Here is a 22,218-nt window from a genome sequence, read left to right as displayed (position 1 = left end):
CAACAAACAAGTAAAAACAAATCCTTTGGAATTGTAAACTTTTCAATCAGATTGTTTAGGAATTCTTGCATTGTTTTCAGCGAAGTTTCATCTGTAGTTTCACAGGAAATGTAGGGAAGTACATCTTTCCTGATAAGACTGAAAGATTTCAAGATTCCTCTGAAAGGCGCACACACTTTTTCAAACCCATCCCCAATACTGCTTGCCCAGCCTTGGAACTACAATTTAGGGGAATTGATGTGACCAGTAATATCACACAGATTGATAGAGGGGAAATAATTCATAAATTCCAGGAACTCGTAAACCTTGTTTGTCTTGTGGCTTTGAAAGAGTCTGAAGTGCACAAAACCTCACTAACACGCAGACCTGCTACTTAACCAGTGAACATCATTGTGCTGCAACAGGTCACTCACTGTATTTGGCTGAAACATACTGTAAAGAGCTTTAAAAAGCCGCTGTTGCAAGCTAAAAGTTGAGCATATGTAGTTCACTAATTTCATCAGAATACCCATTGTTTTTTCAAATCCCCAGACAACTTACTGTACAGGACAGTCTGGTGAATGATGCAGTGAAGTGTATTTAATGAAGGGTGTAACTCTGTCAAATGTGAAGCAAAGTCCTTCTCTTTTTTTCCTATCATGGAGGGACCTCCGTTTGTAACAAGCAAGTTTATTTTCTGCAGATATAAAGCATTTTTTCCCCAAAAAATCCATTTACCTTTTCAAAAATGACCTCTCCTGTGGTGTAGGTTTCTAATGGTATTAAACATAAAAATTCTTCCTTGAAAATATCACCATCATAAAATCTAACAAACAGTAATAGCCGGGCAGTGTCACTTAAATCGCTTGATGTATCCACTGCCAGAGACATGCATTTGGTGGTGTTTGTTTTGTTTTTTAAATTGGACAGCAGTGCTGATAAACAGTCATCATAAACTACCTCCAATCTTTGTGCTGCCAGGGAATCAGGCGGGAACTTGCTTCACATGGTTCACAATATCATCTTTGTTTTTATCTCCAGCAAAAAGCTCCTCCAGTATTTCTGATGTGCACTTGTTCACAAGCTCAGCATCCAGGAAAGGCTTTCTCTTTTTAGCTAGCACCAACAGTATCTGAAGAGAAGCAGCTGTTACTTTGTCCTGCACAGTCACTGATATTGTGAGGAGACATTTGAAGTGTGATACGAAGACTTCAGATTTTCAATTTTGTCACGTCTTGCAACACTGCCAGGAAATGGCCATGTTGAGTGTTACTGTGCTTTGATTCAAAGTGGCACTTCGCACTGATGACTTTACAGACGGATACAGTGGTTTGGCACATTAAACACAAAAGTGTTGCGTTTAAATGAGGTGGTGTAATAAAAAAAAATCCACTCTCCAGCTTGGGTGAAAAGCTTGGTTTTTTTGCTGTTGATTTTGCAACATTCACTTACATTGGCGTTCATTTTTGGCTCCATTACCGTCACTGATGGAAAAAATAGGCAATGTCCTAGCTCAATCGTAGCCGGTGCTATCGTAAGAACTTAAGATCCAGCAGTAAGTTACTTACTAAGGAAGTTGTAGGCAAAGGATAGGCTGTGCATCACTGTTCATGAATATAATTATAAACATTTTTTAAGGTGAGTTGATTGGCCACACAGGAAGCCTTGGTGAGCCACCTATTGAGTATCTAGACCATTCTTGACAGGTATCTGTCTAACCTGGTCTTAAAACCCTCCAGTGACAGAGATCCCACAACTTTCCTAGGTAATTTGTTCTAGTGCTTAATTACCCTGGCAATTCGGAAGTTTTTTTCCTAATGTCCAACCTAAATTGCTCTTGCTGCAATTCAAGCCCATTATTTCTTGTCCTGTCCTCAGTGGTTAAGGAGAACAATTTATTACCCTCCTCTTTTCAAGTATGTAAAAGGTTGTTATAGACTATCTCTTCTCAAGACTAAACAAACCCAGTTTATTCAATCTTCCCTCATAGGTCATGCTTTCTAGACTTTTAATCATTTTGGTTGCTCTCCTCTGGACTTTCTCCAATTTGTTCACATCTTTCCTGAAGCGTGGCACCCGAAACTGGACTCAATACTCCACTTGAGACCTTGTCAGTGCTGAATAGGGTAGAAGAATTACTTCTCATGTCTTGCTTGCAACACTCTTAATACACCCCAGAATGATGATTGCGGGTTTTTTTTTCAACAGTATTATATTGTTGAATCCTATTTAGTTTGTGATCCACTATAGCCCCCAGATCCTGTTCTGCAGTACTCTTTCCTAAGCAGTCATTTCCCATTTTGTATTTGTGCAATTGATTGTCTGTTCCTAAGTATAGTACTTGCATTTGTCCTTATTGAATTTCATCCTGTTTATTCCAGACTATTTCTCCAGTTTCTCAAGATCATTTTGAATTTTAACCCTGTCCTCCAAATCACTTGCAACCCCTCCCAGCTTGGTATCCTCTGCAAACTTTAAGTGTACTCTCTGCACCATTATCCAAATGATTCATGAAGATATTGACTAGAACCAGAGCCAGGACAGATCCTTGTGAGACCCCTCTCGTTATGCCCTTCCAGCTTAATTGCGAACCCTAAGCTAACTGCCTTCTGAGTATGCTTTTCTAATCAGTTGTGCACCCACCTTATTGTAGGTTTGACTAGGCCAGAGGTTTTCCGATTTTTTGAGCTGAGCCCCCCTTTGAATTAGTTTTTGGTTGCACCTCCCCCAACACACAAAAATAGACGCAATACCTGCCCCTCCTCCCTCGGATTTTTAGGGTGTGGGAGGGCGCGTGGGAAGGTCTCTGGGGCCAGAGCCAGCATTGGGCATGGAGGCTGCCAGAAGCAGAAATCGGTGTGACTGTGGCGGGTGGTGCCATTGAGCCACAGGCTGGGGGGCCCGTTGAAGTCAGTCGGAGGCGGCACTCCTTCCCCAAGCCCTGCCCCAGGCTGGCCTGAGCCCCACGCGTTCCTCCATGTCCCCCTAGGGGGCTGAGCCCCGCAATTTGAAAACCTCTAGTCTAGGCTATATTTGGGAATGGGGTGGCAGCTACACCCAGTGTTAGAGAGGGCAGCGACTCCCCCATGTGTAAACCAATATCTTGGGGCCCCTTATACCTCTGTTGGGGGCAGGGCAGTCTTAACCCGTCTCCCCACCTTCCCCATGTGTTAGCAAGGATACTAAAGGTGCAAGGGAAAGGGGATGAGAGCAGCCACTAAGATGAGCAATGGGTGTGATGGCGGTAACATTGGAGTTGGAGCAGTCTGGGGGGAAATCTGAGACATTGGAGAGAATATTGGAGGTTGGAAGGCTGTGGAAAGAAGTGGGTCAACCAAGGCGTCATCTGTTCCCCTCAAAAACCCATATTCACGCACCCCATGTCTGTCTCACCCTTTCAAAAACATCCCCACTGTTTGCACCTTTCCCCAGCTCCTTAGTCTGTGGGCCCCATCCTGATGCCTGCCTCTGTGTGGGGAGGAGGGGGAACCAAGCTGTGCTGGACAGGCAGAGAGAGGGGAGATGAGAGGGGAGATGCCGATGCAGCGAAGGGGTTTAACATACAGTGTGTTGTGTGGGTGGGGTAATCCTTGCCAAGGCGCCAGGTGCAAGGAAGGAGGAGAGCTGGGCTATAGGTGTGTGTGTGTGTATGGTACGAAAGTCTTTTCCTTGTTTTAAAAAAAAAACAAAAAAAAAACCTTTAAAAGCCCCCAATTGTTGTTAATTCCGAATTAGGCCTAGTCCAGTGGTCAACCTTTTTTCCCTCATGTGGACCCCTAAAAAATTTCACATGGAGATGCGGAGCCCTTTGGGAATCTTAGACCTAGTCTGCAGAGCCCTATCCATGGAGCACAGGTTGAAAATCACTGTTCTGTGGTAATGACAACCTTTCATGGACCAGTTACACACAGTCCACAGATCCCGAGGGGTCTGCGGACCAGAAAACTGCTGGCCCAGTCTAGACCTAATATATAGGTCAACCCAGCTGCATCATCTGGGCTGTGAAAAATTTAATGCCCTGTGTGATGTATTTAGGTCAACCTACCCTCACTGTAGACACAGGTAGGTTGACAGAATAATTCTTCCGTTGACCTAGTTACCAGCTCTTGGAGAGGTGGATTACCTTCTTTATTGAAGGAAAAATCCCTTTCATTGACAGGAAGTGTCTGTATTACAACAGCATAGCTGCAATACTGTAATTGTGCTGCTACAGCTGCTGTAGGGTAAGGTGTAGCGCCTTGTGCCCTTCCATAATGTGCAGAGTGGCTAAATTTAATCTCTGAAAACCAGTAAATAAGGTATTTCCTGGTTTTCAGAGGCTTTACATTTAGCTACTCTTCACATTTTGGAGGGGCACGAGGCACCACTGGGCAACCCTTAACTCTGTTAACAAAGTTCTTTTTGGCATTTAAATAACTGACTCCTGAATCCTAACTGACAAAATACAGCCTAATACATCTTCTGGGGTGTAGTCGACTGTCACTGCTTAAAGTAAATCTTAACTGGAGTCTCTCACTAGTTCTTGTGCATTTATCTATGTATCCACAAATGGTGTGAGGTTCTCTTTTAGATATAACCTCTTATAGTGGTAGGGTGGTTTTTTTTTTGTTTTTTTTTTTCCGTTCAGATACTTCTGTAGTAGGCTGAACAATGGGTGAATAGAAGTGAGATGCATAATGCAGTGGAGCAGCATTCTACAAGTGAATGGCATCGGGGTTACCTATTTACTTTCTCACAACTCCATAATCTTGATTTGTCAGGGACAGATGAGAGGGTGAAGCTTAATCCTGAATGTTTCAAGATCATAGCAGGTTTTGTTCAAAGTCCAGTTATTGTCGTTCTAAATTAAGATGTTTTTATAGTCTCTATAGAACATCCCGTCTCCACCCTGTCATTCTCCTCCAGAGAATGTTGGCTTCTCTTTTCGTGCCCCTCCCCCCCCAACTTTCTGCCTAATGTAGAAAGTCTCGAAAATGTGTACTGCTCACAATATTCCAAGGCAGAGTCTTCTGGATACTTGGAGTTTGACTGTGACTCGAAAGAAGATTGGCAACTGCATCTTAATACTAGAGAAAAAGGTCATTAATTTCTCAGCATCTTCATGGCAGAACAGAGAGAAAATACACTTTCTTGCATTAGTGTGCTGAGGTGTAGAGATGATGCAAATTTCAGCATCCAGACAATTGGGAGTAAAAATAATCGGTATCTTTGCTTTGAATTAGAGGTTAATAACATGTCAGTTTCTAAAATGGTATTATTGGGATTTAAACTGTTACCTGAAAACATAACTTAGGTTTGTTGTCTAATGGCAAGTTAAGGAGAGGCAATGTTAAAAATCAATGCAGCCTGAGCAGTCAAAACATTAAAGTTCACTGCATGCACTCACCAAATGTTTTGATGTAACCTGAAGAACACGTACTTACCAGCACCAAGCTTCCAGAGACCATAACTCTCTGTATCTGCTGCAAATGAGTTATAAAAGTCAATCCTGTTCTGACTTCACATGTGTAGTACCCTGGGGTACGGTCTCTATTCGCTGCTTCTCATCACTAAGGGTATGTCTACATGGCAAAAAAGACATACAGCAGTGAGTCTGAGCCTGGGTCTATAGACTCAGGCTTGTGGGGGCTCGCACTACATGGCTAAAAATATCAGTGTAGATGTTCCTGCCCAGGCTCTGAAACCCAGTGATGGGGGTGTGGGTCATCTCAGAGCCTGAGCTCTAGCCCAAGTGGGAACATCTACACTGCTGTTTTTAGCCCCACAGCGTCTGTGACACTGATGCAGGAGGCAGTTCAGTTTAGATGTACCCGAAGAATTTCTTCTTCTGAACTTTGGTCCTGTTGTGTTTATATATTATTAATCAGATCGGGGCAGGGTATGTGTCATTCTGTATGTGAAGCACTGTAGATCTTTAGCACTCCAGAGAGGTTTTGCAGTAGGAATAAGAATACCCAGTACTCCACTGATAAGAGAAAAACTCTAATATCTAGTTAACATGGTGCTGCCAGTACTAGTAATGGATTTACCTACATCTGCTGTCTCAACAGAGCAAGGCTTTTTGTTCTGCTCTCTCCATTTTTGGTGTGTCTACTTCTGATAACTCTCTCTTCTAATATTTTTACTGTACCAGGCTAATGGTGTAAGGAATTGAACAGCAGACTGTCAAAAAATTTGCTGTGCACAGACTTGCATTGGTTTCAGAAAGAGCAACTCGCATAGCAAGAGATCAGGAACCATACATGCACGTGGCTTTGAATTGAAGATTTTAATGCATTATGCTGGGCAGCTCTTTATTGTGATGTAACAGACCCATGAACAAAGAGAGCCATTTCCCTGTTTAGAGTAACTGGACAAACAAAGGCCCAGATTCTAATCCCAGTGACCTCAATATAACCAAGATTTGAATCTGGTCCAGTGTGTATGAAATGTCGGTGTGGAAATACTTAGTTGGAACTGGAGGATGACTTGAGATAATTAACAGGGATTTGCAAAAAATCCCAGAACGTTCTTCATTCCATGTGCCTGTCCTGAAGTCCTGACCTAACTACACAAGGAAGTGACCACAGCATTCAGGATCTTGTATCCATAGCGTCCGGTTCTTGCTCCTCCCCTTCATTTAACAAAAGGCAGAAGAGAAATAATCAAGTATGTTGATGGAAGAATGTTAATTCCTGCACGAAAGGGTGGATATACTTCCTCTGTCACAATGTATTAAGAGTGATGTATAGAAGAGACAAACAGAGGCCTCTGATCTAAAGGGGGAGAGGGAGGAAGGCTTTTAACCTTGTTAGATTGACTAAAAGCTGGGCGATAAGTCACTCTTGTACCCAGTTTGTTTCAGTACTAGCTGGCGGTAAGATTCTTGAGTCTGTTTTTAACTTTGCTGTATATCTGTTTTTTCTTAAGCCAAACTTGCAAGGCGCTGTCAGGAGAGAGAGAACCTTGGCATGCTGGTCTGGTCACCTAATCAGAATCTGTCCGAGGCAAAATGTAAGTCTATTTTGAATGCCTATTTTTGTTTAAGTGGTTTATTTTTAAGAAAGTGAAGATACCTTTTGCAGCAGAGAGTGGTTACGCAGTGTGGTTTTCTCAGTGTGCTTCAAAATGAATTTGGGAATTTAAAAAAAGTGCCACACACAGGGTTTCATTCCTTGCTGAACAGCTGCCAAGAACCACCATATCCATTGGGGAGGAGGAAAAACCTCTTATGATTTCCTTCATTGGTATGAATTTTTGAGGCTCTTGATCAGCAAGCTGCTGCGATCTTCCAGTCATGTGCTGTAGAAGACAGCAGAAATAAAGTTTCTGAGGCCAGAAGGAGAGGCATTTGTGGGGGAGGGAGGGAAGAAATCGTGGCCAACCCCCCCCCAAAAAAACCCTACAAAAAACCCAAACCCTCAATAACCCCATACCTGGAACTCAAGTTTAAAATGTAGGAACAATTAGAGTGTCTTTGATTTCCATGTGAGAGCAAATTGTAAATTGAATGTGTCCCTGGGAACAGGTTTCCAAAGGCCATTAACTCATGGCGGAACTAGTGATAGAAATGTCTAATTGCGGTTCACTTCCTGAAAAATTACAGTGTCTTTAACATAGTTAGCATTTAAATGGTAACTCTCTTTAATAAAGTGGAGGGGGGTTATTTTCTTTTAATTTAACTTTGTGCTGTGACCTGAACACAAGACCAGGAGCAAGGAACTAAAGGTGCTGCTCCCAGCTTTGATACTGATTCCCTCTGTGGTCTTGGTCAAATCGCTTGACCTTTGTTTTCACTGGCTGCATAGGGATGATACTCCTCACAAGGCAGTTGTGAGGATTTGCTGAAGACTAAGGGTACGTCCAGACTACCCGCCGTGGGTAGTGATCGATTTTTTTCGGGGATCAATATATCGCGTCTCATCTAGACACGATATATCGATCCCTGAATGTGCTCCCATTGACTCCGGAACTCCACCGGAGCGAGCGGCGGTAGCAGAGTCGACACGGGGAGCCGCGGACGTCAATCCCGCGCCGTGAGGACCCGAGGTAAATCGATCTAAGATGCTTCGACTTCAGCTACGCTATTCATGTAGCTGAAGTTGTGCATCTTAGATCAATACCCCCACTAGTGTATACCAGCCCTAAGAGTGCTAAAGGAGGCAGTATAGGTAATCTAGTGTATAGGGTATCAGACTAGTGATATCCTGGGTGGCCTGAGTTCTGCTGGGTGACTTTTCTGCAGTGGAGCGTTCACTTACTCTCTTACAGTCTGCCTATCTGTAAAAGGTTGATGATGCTTTGAAATCTACAGATGAAAAGTGCCATATAAGTGTGACTTCTTCCTCCTCCCCTAGTGGTGGGGTCAGACTGCCAGTTAGTGGCTTTGTATTCCCATTTGTGTGCATTGTATAAAATCTCTGGAGGGGAGAGAGTGCTTCCTTCTTTTGTGTGTGTGTGTCTTGTGAGGAGGTTGCAGATGGAAACAAATGTGTTATTTCTTCCTGGGCCACCCTCCAAAATTTGGTAGTCTGCAAAATTGCGAAAGATTGCAAGTACCTGGCTTCAGATGTGGGGGTTGATTTTTAGCTTGGCAATTTTTAGCCTCTTGCTGATAGGAATTGGATTTCTTTTTGGGCTGGGGGTGGTGAGCATAAGTGTAGTTGGGGGTGGCTGTATGTTACCAACTGTGGAAGGTTGTAGCCACTGGTACCATTGGATATAATGCATGTGAATTACCCCCAAAGGGAATAACTGACTCTGCTCCAAAGATGCAAGGTCTTGGACAGTGAGTGTCTAGGAACTTTCTCCTTTCAAATTTCATACGCGTGAACTTTGTCGGTGTCTGACCATACAGCAATTTTACTATACTGACTTCTGGGGCAACATGCCATGATTTACAACAGTACAAAATCTGAACTGGCCCTGTATTGTTTCTGCTCCTCTCCTTTCAGAGTTTACAGTGTTGGAGCGTGGTTCCTTGTACCAATCTCCCATACTGTGGGGAGACCCTCCCCACTAAGGACTTTACTGCAGCAGGTCTTTATAGAATTTCTTTTTATTGTAGAGCTATTTGATGTGGAGGGGAGTTATGGCTGAAAAATCAGGGCTGTGAGGATGGCTTAGACACTCCTTTAGCACCTGTGCAGTACCAGCTTGGCTCATGCTCCAGGGCCTCAGCCCATACCTGCTGTTACACACAATCTTACTGCTGAAGGTTTTGCTTTACTTTCAGGGTCAAGGCTTAATGGGAAGAGCAAGGTAAGCACAATAAACAGCAGTTAGCATATATCCTTGTCCTAGTGAGTACAGCAATACTCTGAAATGGAGGCAGATGCTGAAAGATTCCATGAAGATTTCAGTAGTTTGAATTGAGTAAGGGCTTGTCTAAACTACAGGAAAAACTGTTGGGGGACCAGGTTACAGTCATTGTCCCTTGATGTAGTCCTGTCTGGTGGTGTAATGTGGTATAGACTTGCTTGTCCAAGTCTTTAGCACAGGTCAGTTAAAACATAGTTGCGCCATGTATGCTTGAAGATGGAACAGTGTTTTTACCCGTTCTGGAGGAATATATTGAAGTGGTGGATATTGTAGTGGCTTTGGCCCTGTCTACTATTTACTGGCATATTGGTTATTTTCATCCCTTGGCTTGTTAACCATGTTCCTGGGAGTCAATAACTTCGCTGCTCCTTTCACCCTCCTCCACACACTCTGAACTGAGTGCTGTCAATAAGGGGTTATAGGTGTGCTCCTGGTCCTCTCCCCCAAACCCTTTGTTACAGAGTGTCACTGAGGTGGTTGTACCCACTGGCAGTTTCATGAACAAAGACTGAACAATAAAATGTTGTATGCTCTGGCAGAGTAGAGCAAGAACAAAATCCCTCCAGTCTGCCCTAGGTCAGCTCCCAACTGTCTCTTAAAATAGCTGTGCTTGTCTCTGCCCAGTCAGTCCATTCCTCTGTGCCATGTAGCCCATCCACACCTGCTACAAAACTCTGTTCTCGCGCTCTTAGACCTTTTAAGAGATTTCTCCGAAGAATTGCTTCAACTTCGGGGAACTGCTCTGGCCTGCATTGAGAGAGCTGTTAATGGAGACAGAGCGGGGAGATTAGATCTCACTGGAGAGAGACAGGGCTGAGCAAGGCAGAGGAAGAGCTAAGTAAAGTGAAGGAACTAATCTGTTTGGTAGTTGGGGAATGGTGAAAGTTTGTTTGTTTTTTTAATGATTTTTTTTAATGGCCTAGAGCAGCGGCCCCCAAATCGTGGGGCGCACCCCTCCTAGGGGGCATGCAGCAGGGCCTAGGCCAGCCCCCACAGGGGCCAGGGAGGGGGCGACACTCAGCTGGAGCCCAGCTCTGCTCCTAGTTGCAGCCCAGCCCCGTCTCCAGCTCCGCCTTCAGCCCAAGCTCCTCTGCTGAGCCCACTGTGCAGTAATGGAGGAGAGATTCCATTAACGGTAAGGGGGTGTGGGGCGTGCGACAGGAAAAGTTTGTGCATCCCTGGCCTAGAGCAGTCTCTCAGTACATAAAGCCAGGCTGGCATTGTGAACACAGCTTTTACTGTAAATAGTTTATCAGGCCCTGTACCAATCGGCAAGCTCTATAAACCAACATTTCTAATCTTCATAGAAAGTCCGGTTGGTGTGGGGCCAGCAGGCTCCCTACGTGGCGCCGCGTGGCTCCCCAGAAGTGGCGACATGTCCCTGCTCCTCCTGGGCAGAGAAATGGCCATCAGGGGTTCAGATTGCGAGAGGGGGCCGGGGTGCCACATCTGGTGGGTGCTCTACTCGGGTAGCTCCCCACAAGCAGTGGCCTGTCCTGGCGCTCCTAGGTGGTGGTGCAGCAGGCGGCTCAGCAGGTGCTGCCCGAGGTGAGTGACCCTGGATCCCGCACCCCATGCCCCAACCTCCTTCCCCGAGCCCCCTCCCACACCCAAACACCCTCCCTCTTAGTTAACCGGCATTTTTCACTTACCGGCACACCCCCATTCCCTCATAGTACTGGATAAAACAGCTTTTACTGTAAAACAGCATTGCCAAGTACTTCACTGGGCTTTACCATAACAACAGCATGGATTCACCAAGGGCAAGTCATGCCTGACTAACCTAATTGCCTTCTATGATGAGATAACCGGCTCTGTGGATGAGGGGAAAGCAGTGGATGTGCTATTTCTGGACTTTAGCAAAGCTTTTGATACAGTCTCCCACAGTATTCTTGCCAGCAAGTTAAAGAAGTCTGGGCTGGATGAATGGACGGTAAGGTGGATAGAAAACTGGCTAGATGGTCGGGCTCAACGGGTAGTGATCAATGGTTCCATGCCTAGTTGGCAGCCGGTATCAAGTGGAGTGCCCCAAGGGTCGGTGCTGGGGCCGGTTTTGTTCAATATCTTCATTAACGATCTGGAGGATGGTGTGGATTGCACCCTTAGCAAGTTTGCAGATGACACTAAACTGGGAGGAGTGGTTGATACGCTGGAGGGTAGGGATAGGATACAGAGGGACCTAGACAAATTAGAGGATTGGGCCAAAAGAAATATGATGAGGTTCAACAAGGACAAGTGCAGAATCCTGCATTTAGGACGGAAGAATCCCATGCACTGCTATAGACTAGGGACCGAATGGCTGGGCAGCAGTTCTGCAGAAAGGGACCTAGGGGTTACAGTGGACAAAAAGCTGAATATGAGTCAACAGTGTGTCCTTGTTGCCAAGAAGGCTAATGGCATTTTGGGTTGTATAAGTAGGGGCATTTCCAGCAGATCGAGGGATGTGATCATTCCCCTCTATTCAGCACTGGTGAGGCCTCATTTGGAGTACTGTGTCCAGTTTTGGGTCCCACACTACAAGAAGGATGTGGATAAATTGGAGAGAGTCCAGCGGAGGGCAACAAAAATGATTAGGGGGCTGGAGCACATGACTTATGAGGAGAGGCTGAGGGAACTGAAATTGTTTAGCCTGCAGAAGAGAAAAATGAGGGGGGATTTGATAGCTGCTTTCAACTACCTGAAAGGGGGTTCCAAAGAGGATGGATCTAGACTGTTCTCAGTGGTAGAAGATGACAGAACAAGGAGTAATGGTCTCAAGTTGCAGAGGGGGAGGTTTAGGTTGGACATTAGGAAAAACTTTTTCACTAGGAGGGTGGTGAAGCACTGGAATGGGTTACCTAGGGAGGTGGTGGAATCTCCTTCCTTAGAGGTTTTTAAGGTCAGGCTTGACAAAGCCCTGGCTGGGATGATTTAGTTGGGTTTGATCCTGCTTTGAGCAGGGGGTTGGACTAGATGACCTCCTGAGGTCCCTTCCAACCCTGAGATTCTATGAACACTGGGCTAGTTTGAAAATGAGGAAGCATCGTTGGCTTGTTCCAGGAGCCTCTGAGGAAGCCTGAATATCAAGTAGTCAGGGTAATGACATGATCCTGGTGATCGTTTTCATGGGCATGTAGTTTAAATGTGACCCACAAAGTGAGAAGCTGCCTTTGCTATGTACAATGACTGTCTCCAAAGTCATAGAATCATAGATTATTAGGGTTGGAAGGGACCTCAGTAGATTTAGACCAACCTCCTGCTCAAAGCAGGACTAAATCCCTACATGGCCCCCTCAAGGATTGAACTTACAACGCTGGGTTTAGTAGGCCAATGCTCAAACCACTGAGCTATCCCTCCCCCCCCCCCCCCAAAAAAAATATGAGCAGGTGCCAAAGTGGTATTTAGTACCCTCAGAAAGAGCCCATACTACCAAGTACATATGCCTGTCCCAGCCACTCTCCATCCTACCTTCTTCATTCCCATACAAATCTGTGGGGTTTTTTGTTCTTTTTTTTTTTTTTTAAACTATTAAAATATAGAAAAACTTCTCCACCTTCCCTTGTTTGGCTGTTCTTGTCAAGAGCTCTTGAGAATGCGAATAGTGGATCCCATGAAGCTGTAATCTCTGGGTTAACTAAAATGGAAAGAAATGCACAGCTCAAGGCTCCATGAGCATTACCAGCACAACATTCTTATAACCTGGTCATGGTGGCATCTGACCTGGTTACACAAACGTGGCTGAGCTGCATCCACACATCAGCTTTTTTCTTTTACACACCCCCGGGGCAACTATTGACATGCGCCTGCACCTTCTTCTCTGCCTAAGTGCATTTGCTTTGGTAAATTCTGGGAAAACCCTGGACGCTGTCTCATTGTTTCGTTGGGGGGAGTAGACTGCCTCTCAGATGTGCCTGCAGAGGAGAACCAGCAGTACTTGGAGCCATGCGCACTAGGGTATCGTAATGCGCAGAAGGCTGGGAGGAGGTCGGGCCAGCCAAACTAGTTACATAAGCACTATTTTGCGGTCCTGTCGACAATGCAAAACAATTGTGGTGAATTGGCCCTGGGAAGACAGCTATGTGCCAGCCTAGGCCTCTGGTGGGGAGGGAAATGTTTGGTTGCCATTGTTACTAAGTATTAACCATGTGCGGACTGGTCATAGTGTTTAGAGCTAACATGCTGCTAGCTCATTACAAACTCCATTAGCAATAGTTGGAGACTGATGCTAATGAGTGGCCTCCGCTGGCCATGCAGTTGGGTTGGGGAGAGCTGTAATTTGGTTTATGGCTTTTGTGACCTTACTGTTCAGACTTGTGGGAGAGGTAGCTGAGGACCTCTAGCAAACAGAGGGCGAGGACAGCCTGGTGGAAAGATTAACTATTATTATTGTTATGATGATGTATCATGAACCATTGTGCTAGGCGCTGTACAGACACAGAACAAAAGGACTGTATCCTATTTCAGAGAAACTAGCACTTTGTTGAGAAAATCCTCCTGGCATCCTCTAGCCTTCGAGTAAAGCCTGAACCGTCACCATGTAGGCCACCTTTAAACGGCCATGATCCATGTATTTAACCATTTTGAAGGGCTAAGCATTGCAAAGAACATATAGGTATGATCTTGCTTCTCTTAATGTTAAGGGGACATGGCAGGGTAGCTTAGAATTTGATGCACCATCAATTTAAAATTGCCTTAATCTGAAATTTTTTAAACCTAAAATGCATGACAGGGATTAGAGGAGGAGAAAATACCTGTCCTTTTTTCAGGGTACTGAGTGCATTTGACAGCCCTGTGTATAGTTGGTTTCACTGTTTTCTCTGCAAGATCGTGGCTTGGCTATGTAAAGGCATCCAACCTCATGGATGTACACTTATGTCCTTGCAAAGCCACACACTGAAATCAACAAGGTTCTGTAGAGATGTAGCTCTCTTAGCAAGATCAGGCCATGGTCAGCTCCCATTTTCCTTTGGGGAGGGTGAGGAGTGTCTGCAGTACAGCACAGAAAAGTGATTATAAAACACAAAAAGGCAGGGAGTCTCTGGGGTAGGTGGCACTTCTGACTCAGTACTTTGCTTTTGTAATTAGAAGGCTTCAAGTTGACAGTGTTCCTTTAAATTGATGGAATTAATACTTCAAAGATTACCTGAGAAGGCTTTTTAAAAACATTAGATTTGTGCCTTTTTATGGCTGCCTCATGAGGGATAAAGATGACCTGAGAGATTAAGTTTTTTTTGTGTTTTGCTTTTTTTCCCCCCTGAGAGAGATCTGCATGATGGAGCGAAGACTTCCAGGCGACTCTTGTGCTAGATTTCTGGATCTGTAACTTTTTTTTGCCCAAAGCCTGATCTGTGGTGGGTTTTTTGTTGTTGTTGGTTTGGGGGGGGGAGGGGTTAGTAAAGTGAAGGTAGCTTAACCGTACTTATAATGCTGTTTATTCCCTCCCTTCCTGTCCCCCTACTAACATTAGCCTGTTGGCTCCTTGCAATGACAGCAAAAAAAAAGATTAATGGAAAGGCAGAATGGGCTTGTGTTTATCCCTAATCCAAATTTAATAGTACACAGTGAACCTGGCAGGCATAAAGCTTGGACACAAATATAGTAGCTGGAGCTAGAAAATACAACTTCATGAATCCAAACCCAAGATAAACCAGGTTCAACTTAACATTTCTACAATTAAACTCCTAGTGAATGTTATCACAGTAGCTGCCGCTTATTGGCAGTGGCAATTGCAGCAGTGATGTAAATGCCCAAAAGACAGGCCTGCAGGATAAAGGGGAACTGCTAATGGACCTGGCTTCTGTCTTTAACCTGGGGTAAGTTCGTATGTTTACAGATGATCATATTGTGGGAGGTAGGGGAGACAATACTGTAAATAGCAGAAGTGCAGCCTCTCCGTTTCAAAGGTTAAGATGTTCCAAATAAGAGTCTGGGCTACTTACACAAAGCCTATGAAGGAGTTTCCTTTTGTTCGTTAGCCACCATGTGGTGCTTGCTGGCAATGCCAGGTGAAATCTCAGACCAGCTCTTTCATCATTATTACTTCAGGTTGGTATCTCTGGAGCCCAAACACACATTTCAGTTAGGATTTGAATTTAACCCTTTCACTGATGCATCTGGTTCAGAAATGGTTCATACTGCAACCAGGAAAGTAGTTGAGTGAGAGCACTCTTTCTGGTGTTTTATTGACCAAATCAACTCCCATGTACTGTATTTGAAAGATTCGGGGGGGAGGGTCAAAGGTATCTTCAGATTGCCATGCTGTCCTGGAAGAGCTTCTGTCCCTGGATCCTGTGTCGAGTGTGGGGAGGAAGCAGTCAGCTTCATGTAGTTGGCTCTATTCTGCTACCATGTGCTTCATCCCTGGAGTACAAGCATTGCAGTGGCATGTGTATGTTGTACTGTAGATCCAACATTCGAGGGGTCTGATTCAACATTCATGGTCACATGCTGCTAGTTCTAAAAAATGGTTGGTTTACAAGTAATGGCAGGGGAGGATGCACCAAGCACCAGCATCCTGACTAGCGAAGTGTATTTCCTAGTTTTGCCTGCTCTGTCCTCTCCCACGTGAGTCTTGTTTTCAGAAACGCTTCTCTTCATAGCCAGTCTGTGGAAGTGCTAGCTTAGCCAAGGCACCAGCACTCTTACTGCCATGTCATGCAGACCTGCTCTGAGCAGTGTCACAAGCAGGGCTGGCTTTAGGCCGATTCCCGTGAATCGGGCCCCATGCCTCAGAGGCCCCCGCAGTGTCCAGAAGAGGGGCCCCGCAAGGTAAGGCCCTGGAAGACAACTGCTGCTGAGGAAGAACCCTCCGCCGAAGTGCCACTGGAAACAGCAGCAACTGATTGAGCTACCGCTGAATTGCTGCCACTATCTTGGGCGGCAGCTCAATCACTGCCGCTGTCTTCGGCGGCATTTCGGCAGCAGCTCTTTCGAATTGGGCCCCACACATCCTAAAGCCGGCCCTGGTCATAGAGTGCTCTACTCACTGCTAGATGGCGCCCCCTCCTTGCCTGTTCTGGGGATTAGCTTTGCAAGGTAGGTGCCCCTTCCTGCAGTTGCCATCTCTCCGCCTCACTCTCTCAACATGCTGCTCCTCTCACATTTCACAAGCTGCTGCTGCCGCCTCTTCATGACTCAGCCCTCCAGCCAGGTCACTATACACATGTCCCCCTTCCGAGATAACAGAGTCTTCAGCAATCTTAGGCAGTCTTCCCACTCGCTGCCCCCTGGTGCCACATCCTCTGTAGTTGGCAGCGCAACCCGGGCCTGCCTTCTACTCTAGGTTCCTGCTCAGGGATCCTCCACACAGCAGCCAAGGGCTGTTCCTTTCTAGACCTTACTGCCTTTCCTTACTATCTGGCACTCTTTTTCCCCCCCCCCGACCTCCCCAGGTAGCCAGCCTCACAACTCCCTGCTCCCAGGGAGCAACTGCAGGCTACTTGTCTCTGTAGCCCCAGAAACACCTTTCTTCCCCTAAGGAGTTACTGCATCCTATTCCCCAGCCACCCATTCTGTTTCCAATTTCCTGTCTTTATACATCCATCCCAGCTCATTCCTCCCCAGCTGTGCTCCCTCCTGGAGTCTGGGTTGGCTTAGCCACCTGATGCCTCTCACCAGTTAATTAGCCCCATTCTCTGTCTGCATTAACCCTTTCGTAGCCAAGGTGGGTTAAACACCCCATCACAAGCAGGTTCAGATGACTTAGTTAAAATGCCAAGTGGCACTTTGAAGCCTGTGTATAGTCGTGCTCCCGTTACTGCTATCACCGGGGGAGTTGAACTAGTGTTCACAATAGAGGGAAGCTTTTCTAGGGGAAAAACCTTTTGGATGGTGTAATGCAGGGGTAGGCAACATATGGCACGGGTGCCGAAGGCGGCATGTGAGCTGATTTTCAGTGGCACTCTCACTGCCTGGGTCCTGGCCACCGGTCTGGGGGCTCTGCATTTTAATTTAATTTTAAATGAAGCTTCTTAAATGTTTTAAAAGCCTTATATACTTTACAAACAACAGTAGTTTAGTTATATATTATAGACTTATAGAAAGACCGTCTAAAAATGTTAACATGTATTACCGGCACGCGAAAGCTTAAATTAGAGTGAATAAATGAAGATTTGGCACACCACTTCTGAAAGGTTGCCAATCCCTGGTGTAATGTATGTTTGAATACCAGTAATGTGACAGTACAGTAATAATACTGGGGAACTAGTGTGGCCATTAGGCGTAACCTGAAATGCATTTGAGTAGTTCCAGCTGGCCAGATCTGTAGTATAAGTTGTAGGACCACTATAGCAAGAATCAGGCCAAATTGCAGCTGCATCATGCTGTGTGTTAATATGGAAATTATTTTTCTTGTGGTGGTGGTTCATTGAAATCATCAGGAAAAATGTGTCCTTACTGGGGATTGATCCTCTTGTGCTAAAAATATGAGCTACTACCGCTTGACCTAATGGATTAACTCCTGGTGTTGGCTATTGTAGAGTCTTAAGAGCCTCTGGGGACCTGCCACTAGATGGAGATGTAACACACCAAAAAGTGAGTTAAACATGGTATTGTAACTTGGCTTTTAGTATTTACTTCATCCTTATGCATATTTTTCAATCCAAGTCTCCTGAAGATATGACACTAATCCTTTTGGGTTGCCAGCTAGCAAAGCATAGGTGTCATCTGAGCTCTGGATAGGCAGGCTTCCCCTTTACTGTAACTAGCTTTCCAATCTCTCTACAAAATGTTCTCAGGGCTCAGATTTACCACCCAAGATTAGGCTGGAATCAAATGCAGAGGTGGATATGTGAACTGCTAGTAACATCTCCTCTCAGGCCTATCTGCATTTCGAAAATCAACTTGGTGCTGTCCCTCTGATCCAGTTCAGACAATACTTCTAACGCTTCCCACCTCGGCAAACTGAGATTAGTGTAATATTTTTATGCTCATGCTCCAGTCCTGCATGGTGTGGCCCGGTAGCAGTTTCATGCTGATTCACCAGGAAATTCCATTTATCCCTAGCTAATCGAGGCATTTATGCCATGCTCTTCCTCATATCTTTCTTCCCCTTTTTTTTAAACCTTTATCAAAGATTCCTTCCCTAATCAACTCACTCTACATGCACAATAGATGCATTATCTAATCCTCGCCTTACTTAAAACGAAGCCTCCCAAACAGGCACGATTTGAGAAGGCTGCTCACTTGATTCTTTGCCCTTGCAATCGGGAGTACTAATGGCATCGCTCTGTGGGACTGCCTCAAATATGATCAAAGGGGCCCTGCCTAAACCAGTTCTGAAAATTGTTTACCTGTGAATGCAGAAAGAGCAAAACTGTCTTCAGCAGCATTATAGAATCTGTGGTCGAGATTTGGTTCCCTCTAATATCAAACTTCCATCAAGTCCATATCATGCTTTATCGAACAGTGCTGGAAATTTTGTCCAGTCAGCTCTGGCAGTTACAAATGGTAACACAAGTTCAGTGGGTGCTGAGAACCATTGTCCACAACATGTCATTTCCCCTCGTTTGGGGAGTGAGGGGGCAGGCTGCAAAAGGAACACATGCTCCCATGAATAGACCACTTCCCACTCTGATATACTAGGTTCTCCTACTCTGACTTCTGTGAAGCTGGAACCAGTCAATTTCCATCTGGAGACTTTCTGTCCTCACAAAGCCTGTGGTATGTTGCTCTCACTTCCAGCAGTCACAGCTATAGGCAGCTCTTCGGCATGATTCTGACTTGTCTTCCCCTTTCAGCCCAAGCAGGGAATAGTGATACTTCCTTTTTGCCTAAGTGACATTCTTCAAGGAGGTAGCTAGGAGACAAATTGTCCATTTCTCCTGCTTTTGTACCAGTTATAAAGGGTCAGCATGGTTCCACACTCTAGTGACAGGCTTTATTATCAGCAACAATAATAATGAACTGTAATTTAACCTTACGGCAAGTCCACTCCTACATGCTCCCTGCAAGCAGTAGCCTGTCCCATCCCCCGCCCCCCATGCACATGCGTACGTGCACACCCACACCATGACACTCTCACTCTCCCCCCACCCCACCCCATGACACACACACACACCCCCACACACACACCCACACCCACACCCACCATGCTCTGGAATAATGGAATTGTTCCAGGAACTATTTATGTAGCCTGACTTTTGTATGATGCCTTTATTAGCTAGTGTTCCTGGTATGACGGGACCTGAAATACTGGTCTTTGGAAAGCTCTTGTCTAAACTTCTTTGTGAAAATCCAGCTGAGGATGGAGAATGGGATAAATTAGACAGCCAGGGAGGGATTTTGAACCATGTGCCTAGATTTGAATCTCACAACTTGGTTACGCTTTCACTGTGAGAATACCCTGATGTGCCTTTTGGTGTTGACTGGCACTGAGTAGCTGCCTGGAGCTTGCAGTAGATAGCGGGTACTGGCTTTGAGTGTCTTTCTTTGAGTGATTGTCCCTTGGCACTTCAGGTTGCACATGTGCTGTGTGTGCCCAGGACTAGTGGTGTTTTTTGTTGTTGTTGGTGGTTGTTGTTTTGTTTTTTGGAGGCTGAAGAAGCAGCTCCTCCCTCTTTTCTCGAAGCCTTAGATCTCCTTGGGTCCCTAGTCTCACAAGATGGGTATAATGGGCATTAGTCTCTTGGATCTTTCATGCCCCAGTACTGCCACTGCAGGATCTCAATCATTTGGTACCAGGCCCCAGATTGGTACCAGTGTTTTTATTTTGTGTTGTATTTTTTTGAGGGGAGACGATGACCAGGGTATTCTGTAGTATGAGACTAGTGAGATACCCTGGAGATTCCCACGGTTCCATCCGTGTTAAATCCCCTCAAGGGATCCCTTGGGCATAGTCCAGGTGCAGCCTTCTATCATCGATAGGGCCCTCCCAAATTCATGGCCATGAAAAACGCATTACGGACCATGAAATCGGATCTCCCCTGTGAAATCTGGCTATTGTAGGAGAGACCAGATTTCAGAGTTGAGCAGCCAGAAAGCAGCGGCTGCTGGCCAGGAGCCCATCACTGGGGCCTGAAATATCCAAGAGACTAATGCCCAATATACCCACCTTGTGAGACCAGGGACCCAAGGAATTCCATGGCTCCGAGAGAAGATGGAGGAGCTGCTTCTTCAGCCTCCTCAATGGGTGCAACTTACAGAGCATGAGGAAGAAGAGCAACAGGAACAGGAGGATTATGCTGGTGACCTTATCCTCATCTTCCCCAGATGAGAAAGTGATCCCAGCTTTACCACCATGTCTTGATGATCCTAAGGCCTTCCCGGTCTTCCTCAAGAGAGTGGCAGAGTCACTTCACATTCCCCTGGAAGAGGTCCAGGAAGGGCCAGACAAACTGCTGGACATGTTACATTGCTCGGGTCTGAGTGGTGTGGCCCTATCTATTAATGAGGCCATTCTTGAACCAGCCAGAACTCTTTTCAGCCCCTTTGGATACTGATGCGAACCTGGCGGGTGTCTGCTGAAGAGAGAATTATTTTGCATCCACAAAAGGGTCAGAGTATCTATTCTCTCACCCATCTCCCAACTCTTTTTGGTAGAGTCAGTGGTCACCAAGCATAGCAGACACAGGCAAGCCAGGTCTGTACCACACAAGAAGGAAGCAAAGAGGATTGACCTCTTTGGGGGATAGATGTATGCCTCGACTTCCCTACTATTTTAACTCTCAAACTATAGAACTCGGATGGCTAAATATGATTTTATCACATATGACAAATTGGCAGCTTCACCAATAAGGTGCTTTAAAACTGTAGATCAGTTTTGGCCCCGATTAGTGAAGTAAAACTGATAACCAGATTGCATGTACGGCAATCTGAAGTGACAGCGAACATGGCAGCGAGGTCCATGCAACAGCTGTGGTGGTAACACGCTCATTGTGGCTCTCCTCCTCAAGGATTCCAAAGGAGGTTCAAAGCATGGTGAAGACCTTCCATATGAGCGTGATGCACTGTTCAGAGCAAAGACAAATGAGTCTCTCCATTCGTTGAATGTCTCCCAAGTCACGCGTAATTTGCCAGATATTTACACACCTGCAACCACTAGAAAATCCAATAAGCTGTAATTCAGATGACTAACCCTGCCTGCCTTTTAGCACCGGCTGCAGTACGAACAGCCATGCAAACATCAAAGGTTGCATAGAAAGGGTGCACAGGGTCAATCGTATTTCACTTCCCAACCATCACATTCAAAACTGGTGTTTTGACTGGACTTTTGAAAGCCGTGTGCTGATTATCTCTCTGGATCTGAACAACCCCTCTCTGAGGTAGTGGGGAAAGTTGGCCTTCAGTGTGCCTGGACAGAATCATGATAGACAGACGAATTACTAGGAATTGTCTTCTCGGGGTATACCATCCAGTTCTCTTCCCTTCCTGTCCCCTTTTTGGGGGACCCCAATCATGAGAGGATTCTTCTGGAGGAGGTAGTTGCTCCTTGAACTGGGGGGCGATAGAACTAGTACCTCCAACAGCAAGGAGAAGGGAGTTCTACTCTATGTAATTCCTAGTTCCCAAGAAGACCGGGGGATAGAGACCCCCAATGTGGACTTCAGGGATCTGAACAAGTTCATTCTCTGCCCAAAGTTCAGAATGGTGCCCCTGTTGTCAGTTACCCCGTCTCTAGATCCAGACAACTGGTTCCCAGTCCTTGATATCAAAGATGCCTTATTTCATGTGGATATTCATCCAGCCAACAGGAGGTTCCTGAGACTTGTGACTGACCAATAACATTACCAGTACAATGTTTTTCCCTTGGGATCCTTGATGGCACCAAGAGTGTTCATTCAGGTGTTGTTTGTGATAGTAGCTTGCTTCCCCAACAAGGGGCAACGGTTTACCCTTCCCTAGACTGTCTCTGGAAGGGACAATCTTCTCAAGAAAGATGAGAAGCAACTGCTGTGCTGCTACATCTATTCGAGAGGTTGGGTATCAGAGTAGACCTGGAGAAATCCACCCTGCAACTCTCTC

General features: G+C 45.6%; 1 protein-coding gene across 6 annotated transcripts in view; it reads left to right on the top strand.

Annotated features, from left to right (window-relative positions):
* RCOR1 (REST corepressor 1) overlaps window positions 1–22,218 on the top strand; it is a 135,875-nt gene that overhangs the window by 66,015 nt on the left and 47,642 nt on the right. For all 6 annotated transcript variants that reach the window (XM_045016650.1, XM_045016649.1, XR_006579344.1 and 3 more), the window contains one exon: window positions 6,889–6,972. In XM_045016650.1, coding sequence (XP_044872585.1) covers window positions 6,889–6,972 — 84 coding nt within the window. The remainder of the gene's footprint in view (window positions 1–6,888; window positions 6,973–22,218) is intronic.

This window comes from Mauremys mutica, chromosome 4 (assembly GCF_020497125.1).
Source record: "Mauremys mutica isolate MM-2020 ecotype Southern chromosome 4, ASM2049712v1, whole genome shotgun sequence".
In the NCBI taxonomy this organism is placed as follows: Eukaryota; Metazoa; Chordata; order Testudines; family Geoemydidae; genus Mauremys; species Mauremys mutica.
The sequence above is the reverse complement of the archived record's forward strand: the minus strand, read 5'-3'. Positions and strand labels throughout refer to the sequence as shown.